The sequence below is a fragment of the Dermochelys coriacea genome, chromosome 9 (genome assembly GCF_009764565.3).
Source record: "Dermochelys coriacea isolate rDerCor1 chromosome 9, rDerCor1.pri.v4, whole genome shotgun sequence".
Taxonomy (NCBI): Eukaryota; Metazoa; Chordata; order Testudines; family Dermochelyidae; genus Dermochelys; species Dermochelys coriacea.
The window spans coordinates 54,844,236-54,868,226 of NC_050076.1; the positions used below are offsets into that span (position 1 = coordinate 54,844,236).

At 45.3% G+C, this 23,991-nt stretch overlaps 1 protein-coding gene across 3 annotated transcripts in view; it reads left to right on the top strand.

Moving 5' to 3' along the window:
- The first annotated feature begins 6,756 nt into the window (after positions 1 to 6,756).
- Positions 6,757 to 23,991, top strand: part of SLCO2A1 (solute carrier organic anion transporter family member 2A1) — an 83,521-nt gene continuing 66,286 nt past the window's right edge. The window contains exon 1 of one of the 3 annotated variants that reach the window (XM_038416073.2): positions 6,757 to 7,151. In XM_038416073.2, coding sequence (XP_038272001.1) covers positions 7,056 to 7,151 — 96 coding nt within the window. In that variant the 5' untranslated portion in view covers positions 6,757 to 7,055. The remainder of the gene's footprint in view (positions 7,152 to 23,991) is intronic. The other 2 variants (XM_038416072.2, XM_043492263.1) reach the window with 2 other exon arrangements.

The window sequence follows — 23,991 nt, forward strand, 5'->3', positions numbered from 1 at the left end:
ATAGAGCATTGTGAAATTATACCACTTGCTGTTGTCCTGGACAGAGGTTCCTCCCAGAGAACAAACAGCAGTATCTCCTCTTGCCTTAGGAACAAGCAGTGCTATTTTTGCTGCTGACTCCTTGTACCTCTATGTGTGGTGCTGCCATTGAGACCTTTGCAGGCCAAAGATCACTGGGAGGAATGGGTTGGGTAGAGAGGTTAGAGTCGAATTGAGACCTGGAATCCAGTTATTGGCCAGTGTCAGATGAAAATCAGATGGAGGAGAGCAGCCAGTCTCGACCTGACCCCTAAGAGGCACCCCCAACTTTTTTGGCACAAACATGAAGGAAATGAGCAGAGTTCTGGTTATTATTAAAGCTGCCTGAGTTGGGGAGGCAGGCAGATTTCATCAAGACTCTTTACCAGCCTTGTGTAGCACAAGCTGCTACAGGGTATGTCCAGGGGTGGCTCTAGGCACCAGCAAAACAAGCAAGTACTTGGGGCTGCACATTTCTAGGGGCGGCATTCCGGTGCCGGCCATGCCGCCCCTAGAAATGTGCCCCTGCCACCCCAGCTCGCCTTCGCCTGCCCCCGAGCGCCCCGCCACCGCTCCACTCCCCCCCCCCCCAGGCTTGCTGCGCACCAAACGGCTGTTTCGCGCGGCAAGCCTGGGAGGGAGGAGAAGCCGAGCGGCGGTTTGCTCAGGGGAGGTGGCGGCGATGGAGCGGAGGTGAGCTGGGGCAGGGAGCGGTTCCTCTACCACCTCCCCCACCACTCACCTCCATTCAGCCTGCTCCCCTGAGCGCACCGCCTCTCCCTTGCCTGAGAAGGAGGCGGGAGAAGCAGGCTGAGCGGAGGTGACCTAGGGTGGGAGGTTGCGAAGGGGCAGAGCCGGGGGTGGGGGGAGCACGCAAAAAAAAGCGGGGGCAGCCCAAAAATTTTTTCCTTGCAGCGGCAAAAATCCTAGAGCCGGCCCTGGGTATGTCTACACTGCAATGGGGAGATGCGGTTACACCACATGTTGATCAACGCTATCACCAGTAAAATAACAATGAAGCCCTGCCCACCGTGGACCCTGGGTACAGACTCAAGTGGCCACAGCCCATGCTGCTGCAGCTTTGCTGCTATTGCTACTCAATCTAATTAGACACAAGCTAGCTGAGGACCGTCTACGCATGCTGTGGTCACACCTCCATACTGCTGTGCAGACGTACCGTTAGAGGGGAGGTAGCAATCTGCAGGCTGGGCAGAGTCCTCATGTTTTTGGTTGATTCAAGCTCCACTTAACCATATTTGTTTCTACTGGCTTAAAAGGGCCTGCTTCCCCATGGTGTCCCTCCGCTTCTACACAAGTGTTGTTTCACTGCCATCAGTGGGGTGGTGCCAGCCAGAAACTGGAATAACGGAGAGGTGGATCAGGCCCAATATACTTCTCTCTGATTGCTGCTTTGGAGGAGAGTGAGGTGGAGCAAACAGTCTGATGGTGTAAATGGGGGAAATGGGCCTGATGTTAGGATCTTTGATGGCCTCCTTGAGCCACTCTCATGGCACATAGGGACTGCAAACCTGGTGGATCTCATCAGCTGGGAATAAATTCTGCATAGGGGAATCCATGGGTACCTGAAGCCCCCACCACAGCTTGGAAAAGGGGGCATGGATGGAGTATTCCCAGCAGAGGTGAAAGTAAGCCAGTATGCCCTGGTATGGTGTACCGGCAAGAGCTGGTGCACTGTACTGGGGCAGCCTGGCTTCCCCAGGGGGCAATTTAAAGGGCCTGGGGCTCCCAGCAGTGGCTGGAGCCCCAAGCCCTTTAAATTGCCTCCAGAGCCCTGCTGCTGGAGCCGCAGGGCTCCGGCGGCTATTTAAAGAGCCTGGGATTCCCCTGCTTTTACCGCCCTGGCCCTTTAAATAGCCGCTGGAGCCCCACTGCCGCTACTCCAGAGCTCGGGGGGCTATTTAAAGGATCAGAGCAGTAGAAGCAGGGGAGCTGTGGACCCTTTAAATAGCCCCCAGAGCCCTGGGGTAGCGGGGGCTCCGGGGGCTATTTAAAGGGCCGGGGCTCCAGCTGTCTCTGTCGCCCTGGTCCTTTAAATAGCCCCCAGAGCCCCGGGCTGCTGCTGCTATTCCGGTGGGGGGGGGGAGGAGGATGAGAAGGGGGGCACTTACCTTACAGTGTGGGCTAGGGCTGGATCTGACCCCCTCAGCCCCGCCTCTTCCGTCCTAGGTCCTGCCCCTTCTGGGGACCAGAGCTAGCCCCAGCGTACCTGTATATCACTCGACTTACTTTCACCCCTGATTCCCAGCTCCCTGAATGGCCATTTGCGGCAACAGGGTGCTGGGATTAATTTAGAGAAGACCTGAGGCCTTAGAACTGGGGAGTAGCCAAGGTGATGTATTGTAGACTGAGTTTACTCAGACCTGAGGATTGGGGTCAGTACATATAGTATTCTGGCCATGCATTTCTGAGATACGTGACCAGCTTCCTGCTTTCTACCCTCTGGGAATACTGTCTATCTGTTTTATAGTCCTATTCTGGTGCCCATTACCATGTCCCACCTATGACCAACTGGCAAGGGCAATCTTAGAGCAGCAGGTGGGAATGCCAATAGTAGGTGGGCTCTCATTCAGTTTACTGCACTGGTTCCTTTTCCTTTAATTCCAAGTGTTTAATTCCAGTGTGGAGTTATCCCGTGGTACTGTAAAAAGTATGACCATTTTAGGGAGGATATGATTTCAAAGCCTCAAAAAGAAAGGCATCCCTAGAGCACTGTAAGCCAAACCAAACCACACGTATCTGTGATTTTCCTGCTAGTACTTAATTTCGCCATTATCACATAACAAAGTGCAATAATAAGAATTTGAAGCTAAATTCCTCTCCCTCTCTGTGCTGTAAATCAGTTTCTTTCTATGCTCTAAATCCACAAGCTATACCACTCAGCTTGCCAAGACTCAACTGTGGGGCAAAGATTCAAAATGAGGATGATATAGAAAATTCTTAAAATGAGGCAGGATTCACATGCTCAGCAGAAATATGTTTTGCCACCTCCATTGCATGACTCATTGGTTTCAGGGCTGTAATTTAAAATAATATAAGAGCGAGACCACCAGCTCTGTGCAGAATGTGGGTAAATTTGGGTCCAGAATTTGGGGTTTCTCTTATAAGAAGACAGTAGCTGAGAGGTATGACCACACCTCCATGATGGCCTGTGTAAAGTTGACTATTCACTGAGTAATCAAGCACCTTCTGCAGATGATGCCTTCAGTGCCACCTGTGTAACCTCTAATTGTTATAATCCAATGACAATCACAGTCTTAGAATAAATTAAAGTGACAGTGCTTTAAAGAGCAGATTGAAAGGTAAAAAATCAATCATTGATTGATTAGGTTTGTGTGTGGGGAGAGACATGGGAGTTAAACACGCTTTCTTGGGAGAAAACACACATTTGAGGCGCAACACTCCCATCAACCCAGAGTCAGACTTTGTGGGTGTCATGTCACTTGTATACTGGAGAGCTATACAGAGTGATGCTTACCTGATTAGTGGAAATGCCCCATTTTGTAACAAAGGGTGTGTCTGCCTGGTACCTTCAGGCCCAGTTGGAGCATTTTGTTTTTGAGATGGGCTTGGGGGACTGTGACATAATTTTTTGCCACCCTCCCCATCTAAATACAAGCAACTGGCTCCTAGCCACGAAGAGCAGTTTGCACAGGATATGCCCAGTAAGCCAAGGTGCTGAAATCTTAAGTGTAACTATCTCCTTGTACAGAGATCAGGCCCGACCCTCACTGCCTTGGACCTATAAAGTCATTTACACAGGTGCAAAGTGCTTCAGAAGTTAGCTACCTGGTCGGCATAGACCCACCTTGCAGGAGGATAGGGGGAGATGTCACCATTTTTATTTGTAGTTTACCAATGAGGACAATAAGGCGGAAGAGTTAAGTGATGTGAGAAAGGTCACAGAGCCAGGTTTAGAACATTGGAATCCCTTATTCTCAGCCCATGCTCCATCCACGCTGCCTTCTGCTATTAAACATGCTGCCTCTCCTGCCATTGAAATACTCCCTCTTGTGGCCAGAGGTTACTGCACTAGGTGTTTTGCCAAGGACCTGCCTTGGAGTGGAGGGGAACTTGTGCTCATCCTAGTGCCCACCTCAGCAGCCTGACTGGCCTTGCCCTCCACATAGTCATGAACTCATCTGGAGTTCTCCTAAACATTGAGGGAGCTAGGGCCAGGGTCTTTTCAGCCCAAGGCTGAGGAGCTTTAGGGGAAATCAGTGGCTGGCTCTCAGACCTGGTGATCTAAGTTTTCAAGGCTGTCATTGCACATGGGGGTAGGGGCCGGGGGCTGGGGGTGGGGAGGAGAAATTTAAGGAAATCTGAGAGTTTTCTTAGGCTCCTGGAATCAGTGGGGATCCTTGAGTGCAGGGTCGTGGGCCCCAAATCCAGCTCCGACACACCTCAGTCTCAAATTCAAACCTGTCCCTGTGGTGTTCAGGAAGCAATTCTGTCACCTAAAGGGGAGTTTCTCCCTGGCTGAGCCACTATAACTGATGCTAAATAGCTCCCAGTTTAAAATCCAGAGCACCCCCAGCAGCTCACCCAGAAGTTTATTTACTAAAGTTGGCCAAGTACTCCAAAAAAAAGAGTACCTAAGTATTAATTTGATTATTTTAAACTATCAGCTTTGCTCTGTTCCTTCCTTACTGTCTTTGCTTTCTGCTGACGAGAGTAATCAAAGGTTACTGGCCCAAATGTTCTTGGAAAGCAAATTCTAGTATTCATGGTGGAAGTGTCTGCATGCTTGTGCAATCAGGATGTGGAAACAATACCATGTGAGGTTTCAGAGTAGCAACTGTGTTAGTCTGTATTCGCAAAAAGAAAAGGAGTACTTGTGGCACCATGTGACTTACCTGACCAATCACAGCTAATTGGTTCTGGTCAAGTTTACATTTGTGAGCTGTCTAAAGTTTTAAAAAAAGATATTTGTTGACTGTTCATAATGAATGAATATAAAGATATCACAGTCCACTCATGGATACTTTGCAAGGAGAAAAAAAGAATATAGGAATAGCCAGAGTAGATTGGACCGTCCAATATCCTGTCTGTAACAATGGCTAAGTGCTTCAAAGGAAGGTGTAAGAAACTCTGCAGGAGGTATAATCTTCCCCCAGGAAAAGCTTTTCCTGACCCAGAGCTTCACTGAAGTGCAGAAGCCCTTAAAAAATGCTTGTTTATTTTCTTTTTATATTTACTATTATAACTTTGGATATTCTTGTTATCTAAATGTCTAATATCTCTATAAATGCTGCTAAACTGGTATACTCTGTGATATATTGAGTTCCACAGGCAAATTGTGTGGGAAAAGAGGCTAAATTAACTGCATAAATTGCTTCAAGAGGATTATTCACTCAGCTCTGTGTTTAGCACCAGCTATGCCCCCAATCCTGCAAACTGCTTTGTGCAGCGAGACTCCAGTATCCACTCAGAGCCCCACTGAAGTCAAAGGGCTCCTGTGTGGGTACAGGGATCTGGCCGCATGAAGCAGTGTTCAGGATCATGTGTAGCTTTATTTACAGGTCATCGTATCATCCCCAAGATCACCTCCCTACTAGAACAATCCTTAGGAAGAAGCAATTTCCAACTAGGCTTTTTGGTGTGTTTGGTGTGAAGGCATTTGAAGAACACTAAAATAAATTAGACTGTTATTTCCTAGGGGATCCCTTTGCCAGATTTTCTCTCCCCTGCATGATTGTACACATTGGAAAGCCTCAGGCATCATCTATTCAGTCTGGCATTTCTGAGAAAAATATTCAAATTGAAACCCAGCTCCTCCTCCTGAGCAAATGAAAACCTGCCCTCCACTCCTTCTCCCCCACCCTCCCGCGTAAGGCAGTTTAAATAAATCAATTCTTTGTGCAAACATAACCCCAGCAAGGTCTCTGAAAGAACAGCTCTCTGGAAATTTACAAACGCAGTTTTTCTGCAAGTGAAAACAAGCAGAGAGCAGAACATGCTAGCGTTGTGTGTGCTGCAAACCTCCCACCTGCTTGAGAGAAAGATTTCTTTCTTTCGCTTGCTCTCTGCTTCTAAAAGTTTCCCTTTTCCAGTCTCACCTGCTGGAGACATGAAAGGAAAATTAACACAAACATAGTCTGCAAGACAAGCAGGCATCCTGTCACCCTTTCTCTCTAGGACACCTGAATTAAAAGATGGATCAGCTCCATCTATTAGGGTTTTTCCTGCTGCCCATCACTGTGATTTACTGGCATCTTTCATGTTAATAAGAGCTCAGTGGTTTAAGCATTGGCCTGCTAAACCAACAGTTAGGAGTTCAATCCTTGAGGGGGCCACTTAGGGATCTGGGGCAAAAATTGGGGATTGGTCCTGCTTTGAGCAGGGGGTTGGACTAGATGACCTCCTGAGATCCCTTCCAACCCTGATATTCTATGTTAAGAGTGGCAAAGCAAAGCCCCTCTTCCTGGAGCCTCTAGCTTTCATTAGGTTATACAAACTCTGCTAGGAAAGGGGATTTTGGGTGGGGGGCGAAAAGAGGGTGATTGAGGCCATGAATATCTTTATGGTGGGAAAGCTGTATCAAATGTTTTGCAGCACTGCCTAAGGGATCCAACTCTGCATTGGTGTCTTCTATGATCCACATGACGTGGGGGGAGAGAGAGCGCTGACCTGTCATTGGAATGTCATATGTGTGACAGATTGTTACTCATACCTGCCTGGGAGGGATGGTGTTTGAGCCTGGCTCAGCCTCCCTGTGCCTTTAAAGTTCTCTTTACACACACAAGAAAAGAGGGAGGAGAAATAAAGTTTCATCATCACTATTCCAGAAAACAGTCTTATAAAAACTTCATGCTCACACTCACTAAATCTCACATGCTTGGACAGCTTTCAGTTGTGACTTATCAGAATCCGGGCTGGAGGAAGGGAAGGAGAGAGGTTTATATCAACAGACAGCTGAGCACTTCAGCATTTTGGTATTCTTCTGATTTACTGGCAAGTTAGGGAAAAGAGAGAGGAAACAGTGTGCATTGGCCTCCAATAGCAATTCTAACCAAACAATGGGAGTTCAGTCTGAAAACAGCAAAGCTCCAGGCATCAGCAGTAGCCCCCAAAACTGTCGCACCTGTTACCAGAACATCTTTTGCAATATCAAGGTAAGGAGCTTAATTTTGTATTACTTTTCTTCCTTAGCTGATTGGGAGAATGAAGACATGTTTGCTTTTCAAATTTTCACAAGTCTTTTACCAACAGCAGCACTGGTCCTGATTCACACTTTTTTTAGCTCCTAGAACTCAGTGCATTTGTTAAAATGCAGCATTTCAAACTCCCTCGTTCTCCTGCAACACCAAGTACTAAGAGAAGCTGGCAAGCATGTGGCAGGGAAATAAATGTAGATTTGGGGGTACAGTAGTTCTTGGCATGGTGAATACTCGCAGTATAGCGCAATGCAAGTTTCTTGTTGAAATAGTTGTTCACAATAAGAGGCACAGACACATAGGACCATAGGACTAAATTTACAGGTGGGAGAGCTATGCCGATTTACACCACCTATGGATCTGGCCCCCTACTGTTTAACCCACAGTGTGTCATTTGTTAGGGAATGATTGGGATCATGGTGTGAAAAGAAAACACTGCCTTAAAATCACATTAATTTGCTTGGAAAATCTCTGCAAGGACAATTCAATTGTTAATACGATTAAAAGTGTGAGAGATTTCTCAACTGGTTTAGTTCTCCCTTCCTGTAGTCAACAAAGAGGTGGATTTATTCACCTGCACCCTTTATTTACAGGGTATGTCCACATTGGGAGAGAGGGGTGTTTTTTTTAAAATGCCACAGCTAAAACCCTATAATAGACAAGGTCTAGAGATGTTAAAACTACAACTTGTCCTGTCTACGCTAGCATTTTAACACATGTTAGTGACCACATTTTGAAACACACCTTTCCCCCCACCCCATGTGCTTTAGTGCACTCTTTGGGCCAGACCTTAGCTGGTGTAAATAGTGTGACAAGTGTTAATGGAGCTGTGCTGACTTGCACCAGCTGAGGATCTGGCCCAGTCTGTTTTGCTTGTTAGAACTCCCCCTGAGGACATTTTAATTCTTTGCTCCCCCAACCCAGAGTCTAAAAAACTGCCAGCAGCTCCTAGAGAACTTCTGGGAGATCCAATTCCTAAACCAACCTTGTGAAGTTTCTCTATTTCACAGGCACATGCCTATATTCTTTTACTGGTGTGGGTAGCATGAATGAGAGGGAGTAACATGCACTGTGTCGACAGGGAAATAGCCCAGTGTGTGTGAGAGCACGAGCCAGCAGGTGTGTGTGAGGGATGACAGAACAGATGGGGTGGGTAGTATGCGGCTGGCTGGCTGGCTGCAGAGGTTCGGAGTGGCACAGCAGTGGCATCGCTACCTTTAAGATCTGACTCCCCAGTGTAAAAGTGACCCACTGAGAAGCAAAGTAGCAGACCAGCCATCTATCTCCAGGCTGGCAGCAGTTGTCAGTGCCGGTGCACTCTGTCCCTGAGGCTGGTGACTTCCCACTGGCGTCAGATAATAGTTGTTTGTTTACCATCTGATAGTAGCACTGTAAGGAAGGGTTTGTCAGTACTTCCCTTAGGGACCAAACCTTTTACAGCAGCAGGTCTTAAATGCCCCAGGCTAAGCCAGGCACTGAGCTCCCAAGCACACCTTTTTTTAACCTGATTGTCTTTTTAATCATTTGTTTCCTTTTCCTCTGATGGGCACAGAACAAGCCCTCCCCCTCCTCACCTTCTGAGGGTCTGATGCTTCTTGGGCAGTCCTACAGCAACACTGACTAAATTTCAGAGTAGCAGCCATGTTAGTCTGTATTCGCAAAAAGAAAAGGAGTACTTGTGGCACCTTAGAGACTAACAAATTTATTAGAGCATAAGCTTTCGTGAGCTACAGCTCACGAAAGCTTATGCTCTAATAAATTTGTTAGTCTCTAAGGTGCCACAAGTACTCCTTTTCTTTTTACTGACTAAATTATGTCAGTTAATTTGTACCACCCCTTCTGCTCTTGGTTACACCAGTGTAAATCCACAGTAACTCCCCTGGAGTTTTAGCCCTGACTGTCAGCTGCAGTCAGACTAGATGATCAGATGGTCCCTTCTGGCCTTAAACTCTATGAATCTATGAAATGCACCTTGGGCTGTTGGCAGCTGGTCTAATTTAGATTACTCCAGTTTATACCAAGCGACAGACTCAGGGTACAGCCAGCCCAGGACTGGAAGTCTGAAAACTGGTCTTAAAAACCACCTGAACTGTGCTCTCCTGAATTGCAGTGTGTGCTCCTCAGCAGCAGCCCAGGTTTGGGCCTAGGCTTTACTGCAGATTTATGCAGTTATAACTGACAGCAGAATTGTTCCCACCGTGCAGTGTGTACTACTCCTGTTGGCACAAAAGGCTCTTGGATGTCCAGAGGGAGGTGGGGAAAATATCCTGAGATCTTAAAGAAATCATTGGTCTTAAGGCTGTTTTAAGGTTGAAAAACTTGTTAGAGTGGAAACAGTTATTTTACAGGATAGTTCCCTAAAAATTAATATCCTTCTAACTAGTTTCAGAGTAGCAGCCGTGTTAGTCTGTATCCGCAAAAAGAACAGGAGTATTTGTGGCACCTTAGAGACTAACAAATTTATTTGAGCATAAGCTTTCCTGAGCTACAGCTCACTTCATTGGATGCATAGAATGGAACATATAGTAAGATTATATATATACACACACACACACACACACACATACATACATACATACATACATATACACACACATACAGATAAGTTGGAAGTTACCATACAAACTGTGAGAGGCTAATTAGTTAAGATGAGCTATTATCAGCAGGAGGAAAAAAAAAACCTTTGTAGCGATAATCACAAGATGGCCCATTTAGACAGTTGACAAGAAGGTGTGAGGATACTTAAGAAAATAGATTCAATATATGTAATGACCCAGATACTCCCAGTCTCTATTCAGTCTCTATTCAAACCCAAGTTAATGGTATCTAGTTTGCCACAAATACTCTTGTTCTTCTAACTAGTGTTCACCCAAATCCAACATATCTTCATGAGAGAGACAAGGCGGGTGAGGGAATATCTTGTATTGGACAAACTTCTGCTGGTGGAAGGGACAAGCTTTTGAATGCCACAGAGCTCTTCTTCAGGTCTGGGTAGCTTGAAAACTTGTCTCTTCCCTCAGCAGAAGTTCTTCCAGTAAAAGATATTACCTCACCCACCTTGTCTCTTTGATATCCTGGGACCATCCCGGCTTCAACAACACTGTAAACAGCAGGTCTTCCTTGTGTTTTGAACAGTGTTCAAATTCAAATTAAATTGTGTTTAAATTCTGTACCATACCTCTCCATTCATGAAGCTGGCTTGGGTCTGATGGACCCAGGGATCTTCTGCCAGTGGAGCTTTATTCAGCTGATGCGTGCAAAGCTTCAGGCTCCTGTTTGACCCCTTGCTAAGCCTGGATAACCAGGTAGCATGTCTTCTTTCACCTCCAGCTTGATAGGAAGCTCTGTCCCTTCCTCCTAGTTGAGGGCCTGAACACAGAGATCCATGCATTGGTCACCACCAGGTTGGATCAGTATAACTCTTTGTATCTGAATCTGAATGTGAAGATGATACACAGGGTTCAGCTTGTACAGAATGTGGCTGCCCACTGTCTATGTGGCTCAGGCCACAGTGAGTACATCAGGCCTGTGTTCACATCCCTCCGCTGGTTCCCAATCAGCTTCCAATGCCAATTTAAAGTCTTGGTCTTAATTTTCAAAGCTATTAATGGATCAAGCCCCAGCTACACCAAAGGCCAATTTTGATCTTTGAACCACCACAGCTGCCGTATACCTCTGGAGCAATGCAGAACCTACAGCCCAGGAGGAAGCATGTGAGAGCTGGGAACAAAGCATTCTTTGTTGAGGGGATCTTGCAAATCCAAAGTCTTACCATCTTTAGGAAACATTGTGAGGCCTTCCTCTTTAAGAAAAACTTTCTACCATAAGTGATATTCAATAGATGAACCACCTCTTCTATTATCCTCCCTGCCAGTGTTGCAAAGGAGCCTTTGAATAAGTTAGTCAGACCCTTTAGCATTTCCAAATGAAGAAACAGTGAACTAAAAGAGTTATTAGTATTATTAATATTAGCTATTTCTTTACCTTGTAAACATGTAAAAGTTAATGCTTTTTACAAGACAGAGAAATAGCTAAGCCTTTGTGAGATAATATATTGTGTATATATATTTTCTACAAGTATCTTAACTAACTAGAAATACTGAGATTTTCTCTCTGTCTTTAGAGATAGACAGAGGGGATGGAACTCTGGGTCAAAAATGATTGCCCCTGGGGTTGAAAAGTAAGTGACAGCCAGTGGCACCAATGCCCTCGGACAAAAGATGTAGTGGCAAATGCAACAGGAATGTCTGGGAGCGTTATTGTGCCATAAGGGTTTCATCTTTAACCGAAGGGCAATAGTTTGCCCAGCAGAGTAACCCTCCCAGTTTATAAAGCATTCTACTCCTTATTTAAAAGATACATGCTGGCACTACAAATAATGTATTAAATAAGTAGCTGGCTCTGTAACAATATTCACTTGGGCTCTGCACAGAAACTCAGAAACAATTACATGATCAGGGCTTCACTGAATAAAGGTAAGTGTCCTCATATAAACAATAGCAGGTGCTGAACACAGCTGTAATTCCAATACACCAAAATTGCTAAGGGACACAACTCCATGCTCTTGGTGTCCCTAAACCTCCAACTGCCAGAAGCTCAGACTGGCTGTCCTGTTCTGGCATTCCCTCTGAAGGATCTGTCACTGACCACTCTCGGAAGACAGGATACTGGGCTAGATGGACCACTGGTCTGACCCAGTGTGGCCGTTCTAACTGTTCACTCCAGGTACTGATAATAAAGCCCATATTTATTAGAGGTGGCAGTATTCACAGGCCAGCATATCCAAAGTGTCTTGCTTGAGACTGATTCCCAAAATAACAAACACAGCTTTTTAAAACAGAGCATCCTGTTCCCCCAGCACTCTCCCTCCCTAATCTACTGTCGAGTGAGCCCAGAGTATCACCCAGTCATTCTGAGGTGGGACGGGCTGTGCAGCTACTCTGTGCAGTTGCAGTTAGAGGGGGCTAGCACTCCTTAATCTCTGTGTTTGGAAATAGGATTGTGTTAGCCAAAGCCCTGAGTGATCTCACCTGCCGCTTTGTTGTCTTGGCCTGGAGAATTGTGGGTAAGAGGAAGCAAGGCAAAGCTCTGGGTGTCAAGCAGAACCAGCTGTTGCTGATAGAATGAAAATAAAGATTTAAATACAATAGCTCTCTGCATCAGGCTGCTTCTAATGTCCTGCAAGGTCCTTGTAGATCAGGGTAGGACGGGGGACTTCTCCTAATGGATGGATTAGAAAATATCATTGAGGAAGCAGGGGAAATAGGCTGAGAGCAGCGATTGAGAAAGGTCTTGTGGATGACATGTCCATGGTTTGTGATTGCTGCTGCATTAATATCTGTGCTGACATATAACTGTGCTCTGGCCCCCCAGCCTTTAAGGGGTCCCCCTTTGCACCTTATTGTAAGTGTTGTTGGTCCCTTAGGGTGCAGCAGTTAATCCCCCTTATTATTTGTGTCACTATGTTTAAATTATAGCACCCAGAGTCCCAACTAAGAGCAGCCTAACAGGAGATATGATAGTCTCTGCTCTGAAGAGTTTACAGTCTGAGTAGATAACACAGACACAAAGAGAGGGAGGAGAAAGTGAGGTACAGGGAGATGAAGTTACTTGCATGAAGTCACACAGCAGGTCACTGGCACAGCAAGGAACAGAGTCTCAGTTTTCCGAGTCCCAGTCCAGTGCCTTAACTACTAGACCATGCTGCCTCTCATCGCCCTATTGGTGTTCATTCCATCCTTTTAAACAGCAATTAAAAACTACTTTGGCAGAGTCAATTTCTCTTTAAAGTGACCCCGCCCCCTGTGGCAAACAGTTAGGCACCTTTCTATTGTGGTTTATTTACTGTATCTTGTTTAGTTTATGGTGTTTTAACTAGCATTGTCCGTGCAGTGCCCCAAGAACTATGATGGGTCAGGACACTGTGTACACAAAACAGTTATTAACTTAGATGAACAAGTCTGCACTCAGTGAGCACTGCAACTGAGTGATTTTCTTTATTGTGTCAAGTGTTTTAAATGTTTTATGGAGTTAAATAACAGAGCTCCAAAGTGAAAGTAAAAAAACCAGACAGAGCAAGAAATTCGGAGACATGGGCAAAGGGAAAGGAGACGTATTTTCAGATGGGCTTTGAAACTAGCTGGAGATGCAGGAAGGCAGTGCCCGTTGATCAAGGCTGTGAATGGACCATTATATTCTCAACCCTTTGAGACTGCATAATGGGGAAGAGAGAAGGCCTGAGCAAGGTGGTGGGAGCAGACGTCAGGGTTTAGCTGATTGCCATATTTGGGGTCAGGAAGGAATTTTCCTCCAGGGCAGATTGGAGGCGCCCTGGAGGTTTTTCGCCTTCCTCTGTAGCATGGGGCATGGTTGACTTGAGGGAGGCTTCTCTGCTCCTTGAAGTCTTTGAACCATGATTTAAGGACTTCAATAGCTCAGACATGGGTGAGGTTTTTCATAGGAGTGGGTGGGTGAGATTCTGTGGCCTGCGCTGTGCAGGAGGTCGGACTAGATGATCAGAATGGTCCCTTCTGACCTTAGTATCTATGAATCTATGTAGGTAGAAGCAAATCCACAGAGAGCCTAAAAACCAAAGAGGGCATCCTGAAATGAGTTGGGAGCAAGTGGAATCATTTGAATGCATCTGTGATGAGGTCATGCTTCTCTGTCCACCTGTGAAAGTGGTCAGTGGCACTCTGTTCATGCTGCTATCTGGAGAAGAGAGGGGCCAACAAAATGGAGCTGACATAATCCAGGTAGGGTGAGATGGAAACATGGAGGAGGATACCAACAGAGTTGGAGCTCAGGTAAAGGCAGCGCTGTACGTAAACAATAATAGCGACAATAGGAAAATCTGCAGATACTGGAAATATGGGAGGAGACGGCAAAACCAGGGTCAAGGCTCACTTCACGTTTCTTTTGATACTGGTGATGCCAGGATATCTAAGTACAGGAGGGGAATGGAGGAAAAGTAGTGGGTTCTCTTAAGCTCTTGCTTAAGAGAAACTTCAGTTTATCAGGTATTTAGCTTACGGAACTTATGAAGACGACACAGGTCATCAAAGCTGTAGAAATATGTATGTATGTATGTATGGTGGAGTAGCCTCAGCCTAAAGCCATTAGATAAGGTATACAAATGAGAGAGGAAAAGGTGGATGGGAAATAGCACAGGATCAAAAATGGGCTCATGGGACTCTACCAAAGAGGGCTGTGGTACAGAACAATTACCACCACCAGAGAAAAGAGGGCAGGAATGCAACATTGACAGGAAGGAGGCAGTGACACGGATCTGTAGGAGGACCAGGAAGGACTTCAGACTGCTGAAGGCTCAAGGAGAAGAATGAACCCTGGTCCTTGGAAAGGAGAAGGTGTTTGGTCTATAGAGAAAATCAGTTTGTGTGCGAGGGCTGGAGCAGAGAAGCATACTTATGCTGCTGCGGTAGTTGGAGAGATGAGGGCTACTCTCTCAGGAAATTAGCAGAGGTAGGAAAGGTGGTAGCCAGGATGTCAGGTGAAGTGTTTCAGGATCTAGGGAGGGTTTTTTAAAAAGGGAGCAAAGCGCAACAGGGAACTAGGAGAGAAAGGAAGGGTCTGGGAAGAAAGGGGTTTTGAGGGACTGGCTTATGTCAGAAATGTCTGAGGGACAATGGCATTGTCAGGAAGGAGAGGGAGAAAATAGTTGGAGAGATGTGTGAAGAGCAGGGCTGCTGTTTGTCCATAAACATGTGGGGAGTTCATAAGAGAAGGTGAATGAGGGACTCCCAGAGCCTAGTTCCCAATCACTCATTCACACTGCTCTGGCAGTGTTAATTCTGTACGGCAGCTGTAAGGCCCCTTGCACTGCCAGAGCGGGGTAAGTCTAATTAACATGGTCCAAAAGGTATAAACAAGAATCAGGCCCACAGCATCCATAATAAAGAAAAAAAATACTTCTGTGTATTTAGTGCCAGTTCTGCCATTCTTACTCATGCTGGGTAGTGCCTTACTTCAAAAGCGGTGCCCCTGAGTTCAGTGGAAGTACTCCTGGAGTAAGGTGCTACTCCCATGAGTAGGGATGGCACAGTCTGACCCTTACTGCCTTTATGGTATTGCAAATGTGAAAGTGACTATCCATACTGCCGTTTTTATTGTAATGACTTGGTCCGGGATTTACCAAGGTGCCCAGGTCTCATTGGATTTCAGTGGGATTTGAGCTCCTAACTCTCCAATCTATTCGATATAGGTTCTTACGCTGCAGTCATCACTATAGTATATTTTAGAGACTAACAACTTTATTTGGGCATAAGATTTCGAGGGCTAGAACCCACTTCATGAGATGCATGTAGTGGAAAATACAGGAGCAGGTATAAATACATGAAAAGATGTGAATTGCCTTACCAAGTGGGAGGTCAGTCTAAGGAGACAATTCAATTGACAGCAGAATACCAAGGGGGGAAAAATAACTTTTGAAATGGGAACTGTCTGAAATGTGCCACTCATTACCACTTCAAAGGTTATTTTTCCTCCCTTGGTATCCTGCCGTCAATTGAATTGTTTCATTAGACTGACCTCACACTTGGTAAGGCAACTCACATCTTTTCATGTACTTATACCTGCTCCTGTATTTTCCACTCCATGCATCTGATGCAGTGGGTTCTAGCCCACAAGAGCTTATGCCCAAATAAATTTGTTAGTCTCTAAGGTGCCACAAGGACTCCTCGTTGTTTTTGCGGATACAGACTAACACTCTGAAACCTGTAGTATATCTGAGCGCCTTCCAGACATGCATTAAGCAATGTGACTAACATCTGGCACATGTTTGCACTCTGATCGTCTCCCCAGGGGAAGAAGCCCATGCAATGGAACATCTTATTTTGTGAATGTTTTAATAATATGTGAATATATACATATAAGTTGCTATATGTTCCTGGTCCCTCTGATGTAAATGGGTGTTTTGCCATTTACTTCAGTAGGACCAAAGATTTGATGAAAGAAATGTTGTGGTCTATAAATGTAGCCATTAACCTGTCATGCTGTGGAACTCTGTTTAAAAAGTTGTTGCAATGCACTCTGATTGCCTTTTATTTAGCTGATGAAATATCAATAGAACAACAGAATATTAACAAATCATTGGCACCTGCTCAGTAGATAGCTTGATTTCAGGCTGGTAGTCAGAAGGAGATGTCAGGATGGAGGAGATGTCAGGACAAATTAGGGGGAAATCACAGTTTTAAAGAAGGAAGCAAATCCCTTGTACTTGGCCAGGAAATGCTGAGAAGTAAGTATGAGCTGGATGGGTAGAGAAGAGGATTAATGTAAAGGAAGAGAAAGCAAGTGAGGAAGAGGGAGATTTTGCATTGCTGAGAACATCCCTTTGTATGTGAACAGATTTCCTAATGGATATAGTGATGGGATGAGTGTGTATTTTTTATAAAGCTCAACTCATGCTTGTAATGATCTGGAGCTGGTGTGTACTACAGGTGGTTTTTTGATTGGGTCAGATTGGTAAAAGGCAAAAAGTTGGACAGCACCATAAGTAAGAGAACTGTAGGAGAAGGGTCAAGAAAGGAGGGATTCAGAGAGCAAGCCAAGATGAAAAGTTTAGTGGGATCAAGTTTCTAGGAGCAATGAAACAGGGTAATTTTATGAGGGGTAAGGTGGTTCAGTGTCCAAGCATAACCAAGGAGTGGTCAGTGTAGATAAGATTATCATGAGCAGAATGGAAGAGGAGTGTTGTTGATAGTGAGAGCTAGGGTATGATCAGGCATATGGGTGTGAGGGGAAGAGACTGTGTAAGATTGTGGGTCAAGGAAAGCAAAGGGGATCTGATATGGGCATGTTGTGGAGAGAAGAGAGCTCATAAACATAGTGAAAGTGTAAGGATCAAACCACATGGCAAGAAAATAAACTTACCAGGGTAATGAAGACTGCAAAGCAGAATAACAAGCTGAAGCCATTAGAGTGAGAAAGCCTGAACTGTGGAAATATCAGGCACTGGGGAGAAATTCTACTGGCCAAGCAAATGGTGACATCCAGGTAGATGAGATCTTGATCAGACCATCTGGCTAGACAATGTGTCAATAGCACTTGATATGTTGTTGCTATAATTACATGTTCATGTTTCAGTAGCAGCCAGAGGTTTCACTCCCCATTGTTCAAACACATAGCTCCGAAGAGCTTGCAATCTAAGCTCAGTGAGTTGTGGTAGAACAGACCATAGTAACTATTTGCTGAGCTAAAGTAGTGAAATGTTCCATCACACTGAGGAATGGCAGAAGCCGCTCCGTAGTTCATACTAGATACTGGTGTGAATGTTATATGAAAGATAGGGCTTACTTACATCTGTGTTCTGCATAAAATGTGCATAGAATGTTAACAACATCACCATTAAGGGACAACTCAACTCCTGACCCCTTCTGGTTCATGCCTCTATGAAAGAGACAGGTCCCATCTAGTCTACAAAAATCAACAGTGTTGGGGAACATGGTTGAAATTCAGTTCTATGTTGCAGTGTGGATCAGAGCTCTCTCTTTTAACCATGTCTGTGAATTGTGTCACGGGGTCAGAGAAGACTTTGGAGTAGGATTTCTTTAGCTCTTTGAAGAGATGCAGGTTCAGCTCTAGGTAGCCCCAGAAGCTCAGTTGGTACTGGAGCTGGTGTTGGTGATTCATTAGGACCCCATCTGGATTGAGAAGAGCCCCAACATAGACTAGTGCAGGCAAGGACTCTGCAACCAGTTCTCTCAGCCCTTAATTCAGGAAAGTATCCAAGTTCAGGGAGGTGCTTGACTAGTGTGGGTTTAACTTTAAGCACGTGCAGAAGTACTTTCCTGAATCAGCACCTCAATGAGCATGAACCACAGCCTGTGCTCTTCAAACGAAGACCCATCATCTCACTGCTTCCCTGTAACATCTCTATAGGACAAGTGAGCACACCAGCACTTCCACCTATAGCTCTGCCAGTGCCCCCAGTTCTTACCTAGTGGGAGCAGCATTTATCACTGTTCTGGAAAAATCACATGTACACTTGATTCAGAGTAGCAGCCGTGTTAGTCTGTATTCGCAAAAAGAAAAGGAGTACTTGTGGCACCTTAGAGACTAACAAATTTATTAGAGCATAAGCTTTCGTGAGCTACAGCTCACTTCATTGAGCTGTAGCTCACGAAAGCTTATGCTCTAATAAATTTGTTAGTCTCTAAGGTGCCACAAGTACTCCTTTTCTTTTTATGTACACTTGAGTTATTGATTAGCTCAGGAAAGGACAAATATCTTTGCATTTGAAGTGTGACTTCAGGAAAATATGGATTATTCAGCCATAGGAAAACATTATTCATGCTAATAATACTGCAAGGGGATGGCCAAGATGGGCTTTAAAATGAGTTAAAGTTTTGTCTCGTTTAGTTTCTTATACTAGAAATAAAATCTAAGTGACAAATTCTGTCCTTGGTTTCTATTGACTGTCGTGAGCGCCACAAGTGTGAAGGGCAATTTGCCCCCCTTCCCCAATTTACACGGTTTACTAGGGAGCCAGTTACTGTCCCTCATGATGGTTTTTAGTGCAATTTGCATGGCAGTGCAAATGACTGTTTGTAGCAGGGCCGAGGGAGGCCTCTGCTGGAGTGGCTGTGAACTCCTGCCCAAGCAGCATTGCTGCAGCCTTCCTGGGACTCCTGCTTGGTTAACCGAACATTGTAAGTGAATGTTGGTTGGTACAAAGTGGCAAGCCAGTGAAGATGACATCAAACACAAAAGCCAGTGGGCGTTGGCTGTGAAAGTCTTGACACATTGGTGCGCCTGTGTGTGTTTGTCAAGTTTCGTCTTACAAAAGAAGAGTGCATTTACTTTTCTTCTGTGTTTGACATTTGACATCTTATGACTCAATCCATTATACATGGAAAGGTTCCCTTGGTGTATTAAGCAGTGACTGTTAAAGACGGATTGTAAAGGAACAGATTCTTATTTCTGTTGTTTGCTGCTCATTAGTGGTATATAAAGACGGCCTGATCAAGTTTGTATTTAAAGGTTCCTATTGTTTACCTTAGAAATCTTAGGAATAGCAAGTTCTGATATTCTGGTTTTTACTGGAGAACTCTTTGGAGGAGCAGGAACATTGTTCAGCTCCCTTGAAGAAAAGACAATATCGCATCTTTCAGAGAAAGCTTTTTCCCAAGAGTTGGTGAGGCATTTGAGTTAAACAGTGTATAACATACACACACCTTAAAGTGTGTTTTACACATCTGACTAAACATTATTATTTGTAAATGGTAGTGCCCAGAGGTCCCGGCCAAGGTCATAGCCTCATTGTGCTACAGACAGGTAGTGAGACCCAGACCCCACCCTAAAGATCTTACAGTCTAAATAGACAAGACAAAGGATGAGAGGGGAAATAGAGCTGAAGTGATGTGTCCAAAGTCAAATGGCTGGTCAGTAGCAGAGCTGGGACCAGAACGTGAGTTTTCTGATGCCCACCGAGGTTCCTTGTTCATTAGGCTATGCTGGCTCTACACAGCCTCTCCTCATGCAAGTTTCAGATTTTCAGATGTCATCATCACATTAGGCTTCCAGCAAAAATGGAGACGTCAAGACCTGTTATTTCTAATGTAAAAAACCAAGCCAATTACTTTTTTAAAAAGGCAGCAGTTTGAGGCCTCCTTTATGTGTTGTAAGAGAGTAAAGCAAGAAAGGGGCAAATCCTGTTTTGTTTTGGAGTTCCACCTTTATGTGACAGCTTGTCGCTTTGGCAGTGAGAACACTGCTTTACAAGCTGAGCCAAGCCTGCTGTAGGCAACAGAACTACTCACCTTGCCTTCAGTGGGACCCACAGAATACACGTGAATTTAGACAGGCACCAATGGCTACTGCCTATGGAACCCCACTGAAACAGCACAAAATACTAAACAGCAACAACAAAAGCACACCCTTCCCCCCTCCCTGGACTGACTGGGCTGAGTGAGCAATGAATTACCTATGAACAGCAAAGCTGATAATTATCTCCAAAACCGGGAGCCATCCGAATCACTGCAGCTTCCAATGGTAGAACCTGTCTCTGCCTTAGCCTGTGCCCTATGCCATCATCTTCATAAACTAAATTACAGCTTTGCCCCATTAACTCATCCTTTCCCTGGAATGAGTTGACTGAATTAGACCAAGCACCCAATTAAGGCCCCTAATTATATTCAAAATTAGTAGATGAAAGTGAAAGGTATCTTGGGTGTGGCTAAAGCTTTGAAAAACAGTTTCACATCTAAGCACAAAATAGCATGGCTGGAATTGTAGCAGCACAGCATAGTAGATAACGTTTCCATTGAGGTCAGCAGGTTCTGAACCATTGTACAATTATAATAGCAGCAAAGCTACTGCAGAAGAGCTTTCCACAAAGGCCAGCCCTTTCTACAAATTTATACCCCCCTCACCTCCCCCCCATTCATTTAGTTTTTGGGAGCATGTCTCCTTACCACAACTATGCTTGGCCAAGTCATAAATCGGAGGGTCTTCAATCAGATGAGAACACTCAGATGAGTTCTCTAAGTGTCTTCACTTCTTCTACTGCTCCTGAGACAGCTGTTCTGTACATTTTCACAAATGAGGCTCTGATTCTTCCATCTGGTTAGGCAGCCACATCACCATGGCTGATCTCCTCAGCACTTACATGGGTGTTGACGAGTACCTGTAAAAACTGAAATGATGGGTAATGAGGTGGCACAGGTAATCATTTTGCAAGAGCATAACAGGCCAGATCCTCAGCTGGTGTACATTGGGAGAGGCCCAGTGAAGGCAAAGAAGTGACATCAATTTACACTCGCTGAGCACCTGGTCCTAGATAATTTAGGAGCGGTAAAGGGCTATTCAGCCAGCTAGGATTTAAAAACTCTTGCTACTTCTTCAACTTTGGTCCCTTCTTCTGGGAAGACACCTTGCTGTCTTTCAAATTCATGTTTTTCCATTGGCTTCAATGATTCTCTCCAGTACTTCAATCTATATATTTATCCCAGTTCTGCCTGGGGGGCAAAGTTTTATATTATGCCCTTTCATTTTGAAAGTGGTTGCCAGTGGCAAGGAGGCAACATGATCTAGTGGCTAGAGCACAGACCTAGGGCTCAGGAGTGCTGGGTTCAATTCATGGCTCTGCTGTGAGTCCATGGACAAGTCACTGCTCCTGTAATGAGGGCCTTCCTGTTTGCCTTCACACTATGGGACCTCTGCACCCACAGATCAGCCTGAGACCTCTTCTGGGTGCAATCACCAGTGCCTTTTATTTACAGTGTCAGATCCCACCGCCTTCTATTTACAGACCGCTTCCACTAGCACCCCAGGGGATAGCTAGCTTCTCCAGCAAGAAGGGATGCACAGCCTTTGGCGGCAGCTGCTCCACTACCTACCTGCCAGCCAGCCCTATATTGCCAGCTAATGAGGCCCGTAGGTGCTTCCCTTCTATCAATTAGGCATGGCATGCTTAGCCAGCCCCAATTAATGCTTCTTAATTGACCTCCAGCAGCCTGTTACAGCCCCACCCTGTGCCTCAGTTCCCCCTCCCACCTTTTGTCTGTTTAGACTGTAAGGTCCTTAGGGCAAGGATTGTCTCTCAGCATGGTGGAACTCTGATCTCTGTTGCTCTCTCCTGATGCTACTGTAATGTAATAACCATGGTAGTGTGAGAAAATATACAGTGACTGTAACACTCTTTCATACCTGCAAAAGCTTCTATTTCCCTCTTACTAATTAGTTTAGATTCTTCATGCTCGGAATTATCTCTGTTGCCTTGTGCTGCACCCTCTTCACATTGATAATAGCCTTCCTGAGGCATGGTGACCCTGTCCGCGTAGAGTTTCAACCTTCAGTTCCTCCGCCCAGAGCTGCCCTAGGGGAGAAACTGGGGTGCGGTTAAGGACATTGTAAGAAGCTCCTGGGTCTATGTGAAGAAGCGGGCCTGGAGGAAGGGGGCTTGTTTGTTTCTAAAATTAAATCTTAACCAGGCTTATTGGATGAGTAATTTTATCTGCAAACCTGGGGATGATGGGGATTCTGGCCCCTATTCTGGCTGCTTTGTGTCAGAGTTTGATGGCCTGGAGACTAATGGTTTGATTCTCCATGTCATTACACCAGTGTAGCTCTCTGGAATGGCACTGGGCTAAGGTGTGGCTGTTGTAGCAGGGTGGAGAACCAACACTTAGCCCAGTGTCCACAAAGCAGATGAGTGTGGGTAGTCACAACACAAGTTTCCTCCATGCTGGGATTAACTAAGGTCAGAATAAATCTTGCATCACCGACACAATAACCATAAGCACAGTGGGCCAGATTTTCAGCTGGGGTAAATCACGGTAGCTCTACTCCTTTTGGTGGAGCAATGCTGATTGATGCTGGCTGAGGAGCCAGCACCCTTTTCTCACTACATGAAAAGCAATTCTTATTTTATCACAGCACAATGATCTTAAGTCTGACCCACCTGCAATAAACATACATGGAGGGTTATCAAATGTCTCAACTTTGCTTTGCCCTGGAGCCAACTTCAAAAGCATTTTATTGACTGGTTTTTGCTAACCCCCTGGATGTTCCCCCCAAACCGTTACAAAATAGTCCACGTTTCATAACAGGGATGTTTAAAATACATTCTCAGAAAGTCTTTAGTTAGTGATTGTTAAGGGTAAACAAAATTGTTGATGGTGCGTTATCTTATATAAGCAGTAACAGTGAGCTGTAGCTCGCGAAAGCTTATGCTCAAATACATTTGTTAGTCTCTAAGGTGCCACAAGTACTCCTTTTCTTTTTTCAGTAATAGAAAGATATACAAGATAAGAATATGGCTGAGTTGACCCAGTATGTAGCATGGGCTAAATGTACTGTTAATATAACGAAAATTGTCTTCTCTATGTAACATACTAACGATTAGACATTATGACAGTTCTGTAAAAACGATAAACCAAATCTAAAGCCCAGTTTCATAATTAGGCCAAGTCCTAATTAGTTAGATCCCCCAGTGAGCTAGCCCTTCCTGGTACCTCTCTGCATGGCACATAGGAGACTGCAGGTGGACCATGTAGAATGAGAAGATAGTGCTGCTCGGAGATTCCCCTGTCTCCATCTCAGCAGCTGCCTCAGTTTCCTCCATAAAATATCCTTGTAGCCAACAGACCCTGCTGGCAAGGAAAGCGGAGCTGCTTGAAGCATGTTCCCCCAGCACTAGGCATTACATTCCGTGTCTAAAAGCCAGGGCCAGTTAATGCTTGGAGCACCATTAATAATCCTCCTTGCTGACTCTCCTTACTCTCCTTACTACTGACACACAAGCTGGCAGCCCAGTAGCCAACTGGCAGCAGAGTGGAAGCTGGCTCAGTTGTCATCATTGTAGAGGGGGGATGAGCTAGTCAGGTGCAGAGGAAGAGTCCCACCACGTGACTGGCCACAATTCCTGGACATAGATTTGTGTTCTTGCAGTTCCCCAGCCTGTCTCTGAAGCTGAATGCCAGGGTGCCAGTGCCGGCTCCCCAGATGAGTTGGTGTGTTATCGGGCTGCTGTGTGGTATCCACAGCATGAGGATTCTTTGCATAGTTCCCCTTGTGCCAGTCAGTCCCATGGGGTAAGTCTGGAGGAGTAGATTTCTGCTGGGTGCGATGCCTTTCCCTAATGCCCAGCAATGCTATCCATTTTGAATTGGACACCTGGGGGTGGAGAAGGAATAGTCCCAAGGATCCAAGATTGTGGAGAAAACATTTCTTCTATGCCATGCAATATGGTGGGTGTTTTTCCTTGGCAAAAATGTTGCCCTGGAAGCTTCAGGTCTGGAGTTGGCAGGGGGAGTTGTGTGTATGTGTGTGAGGATCC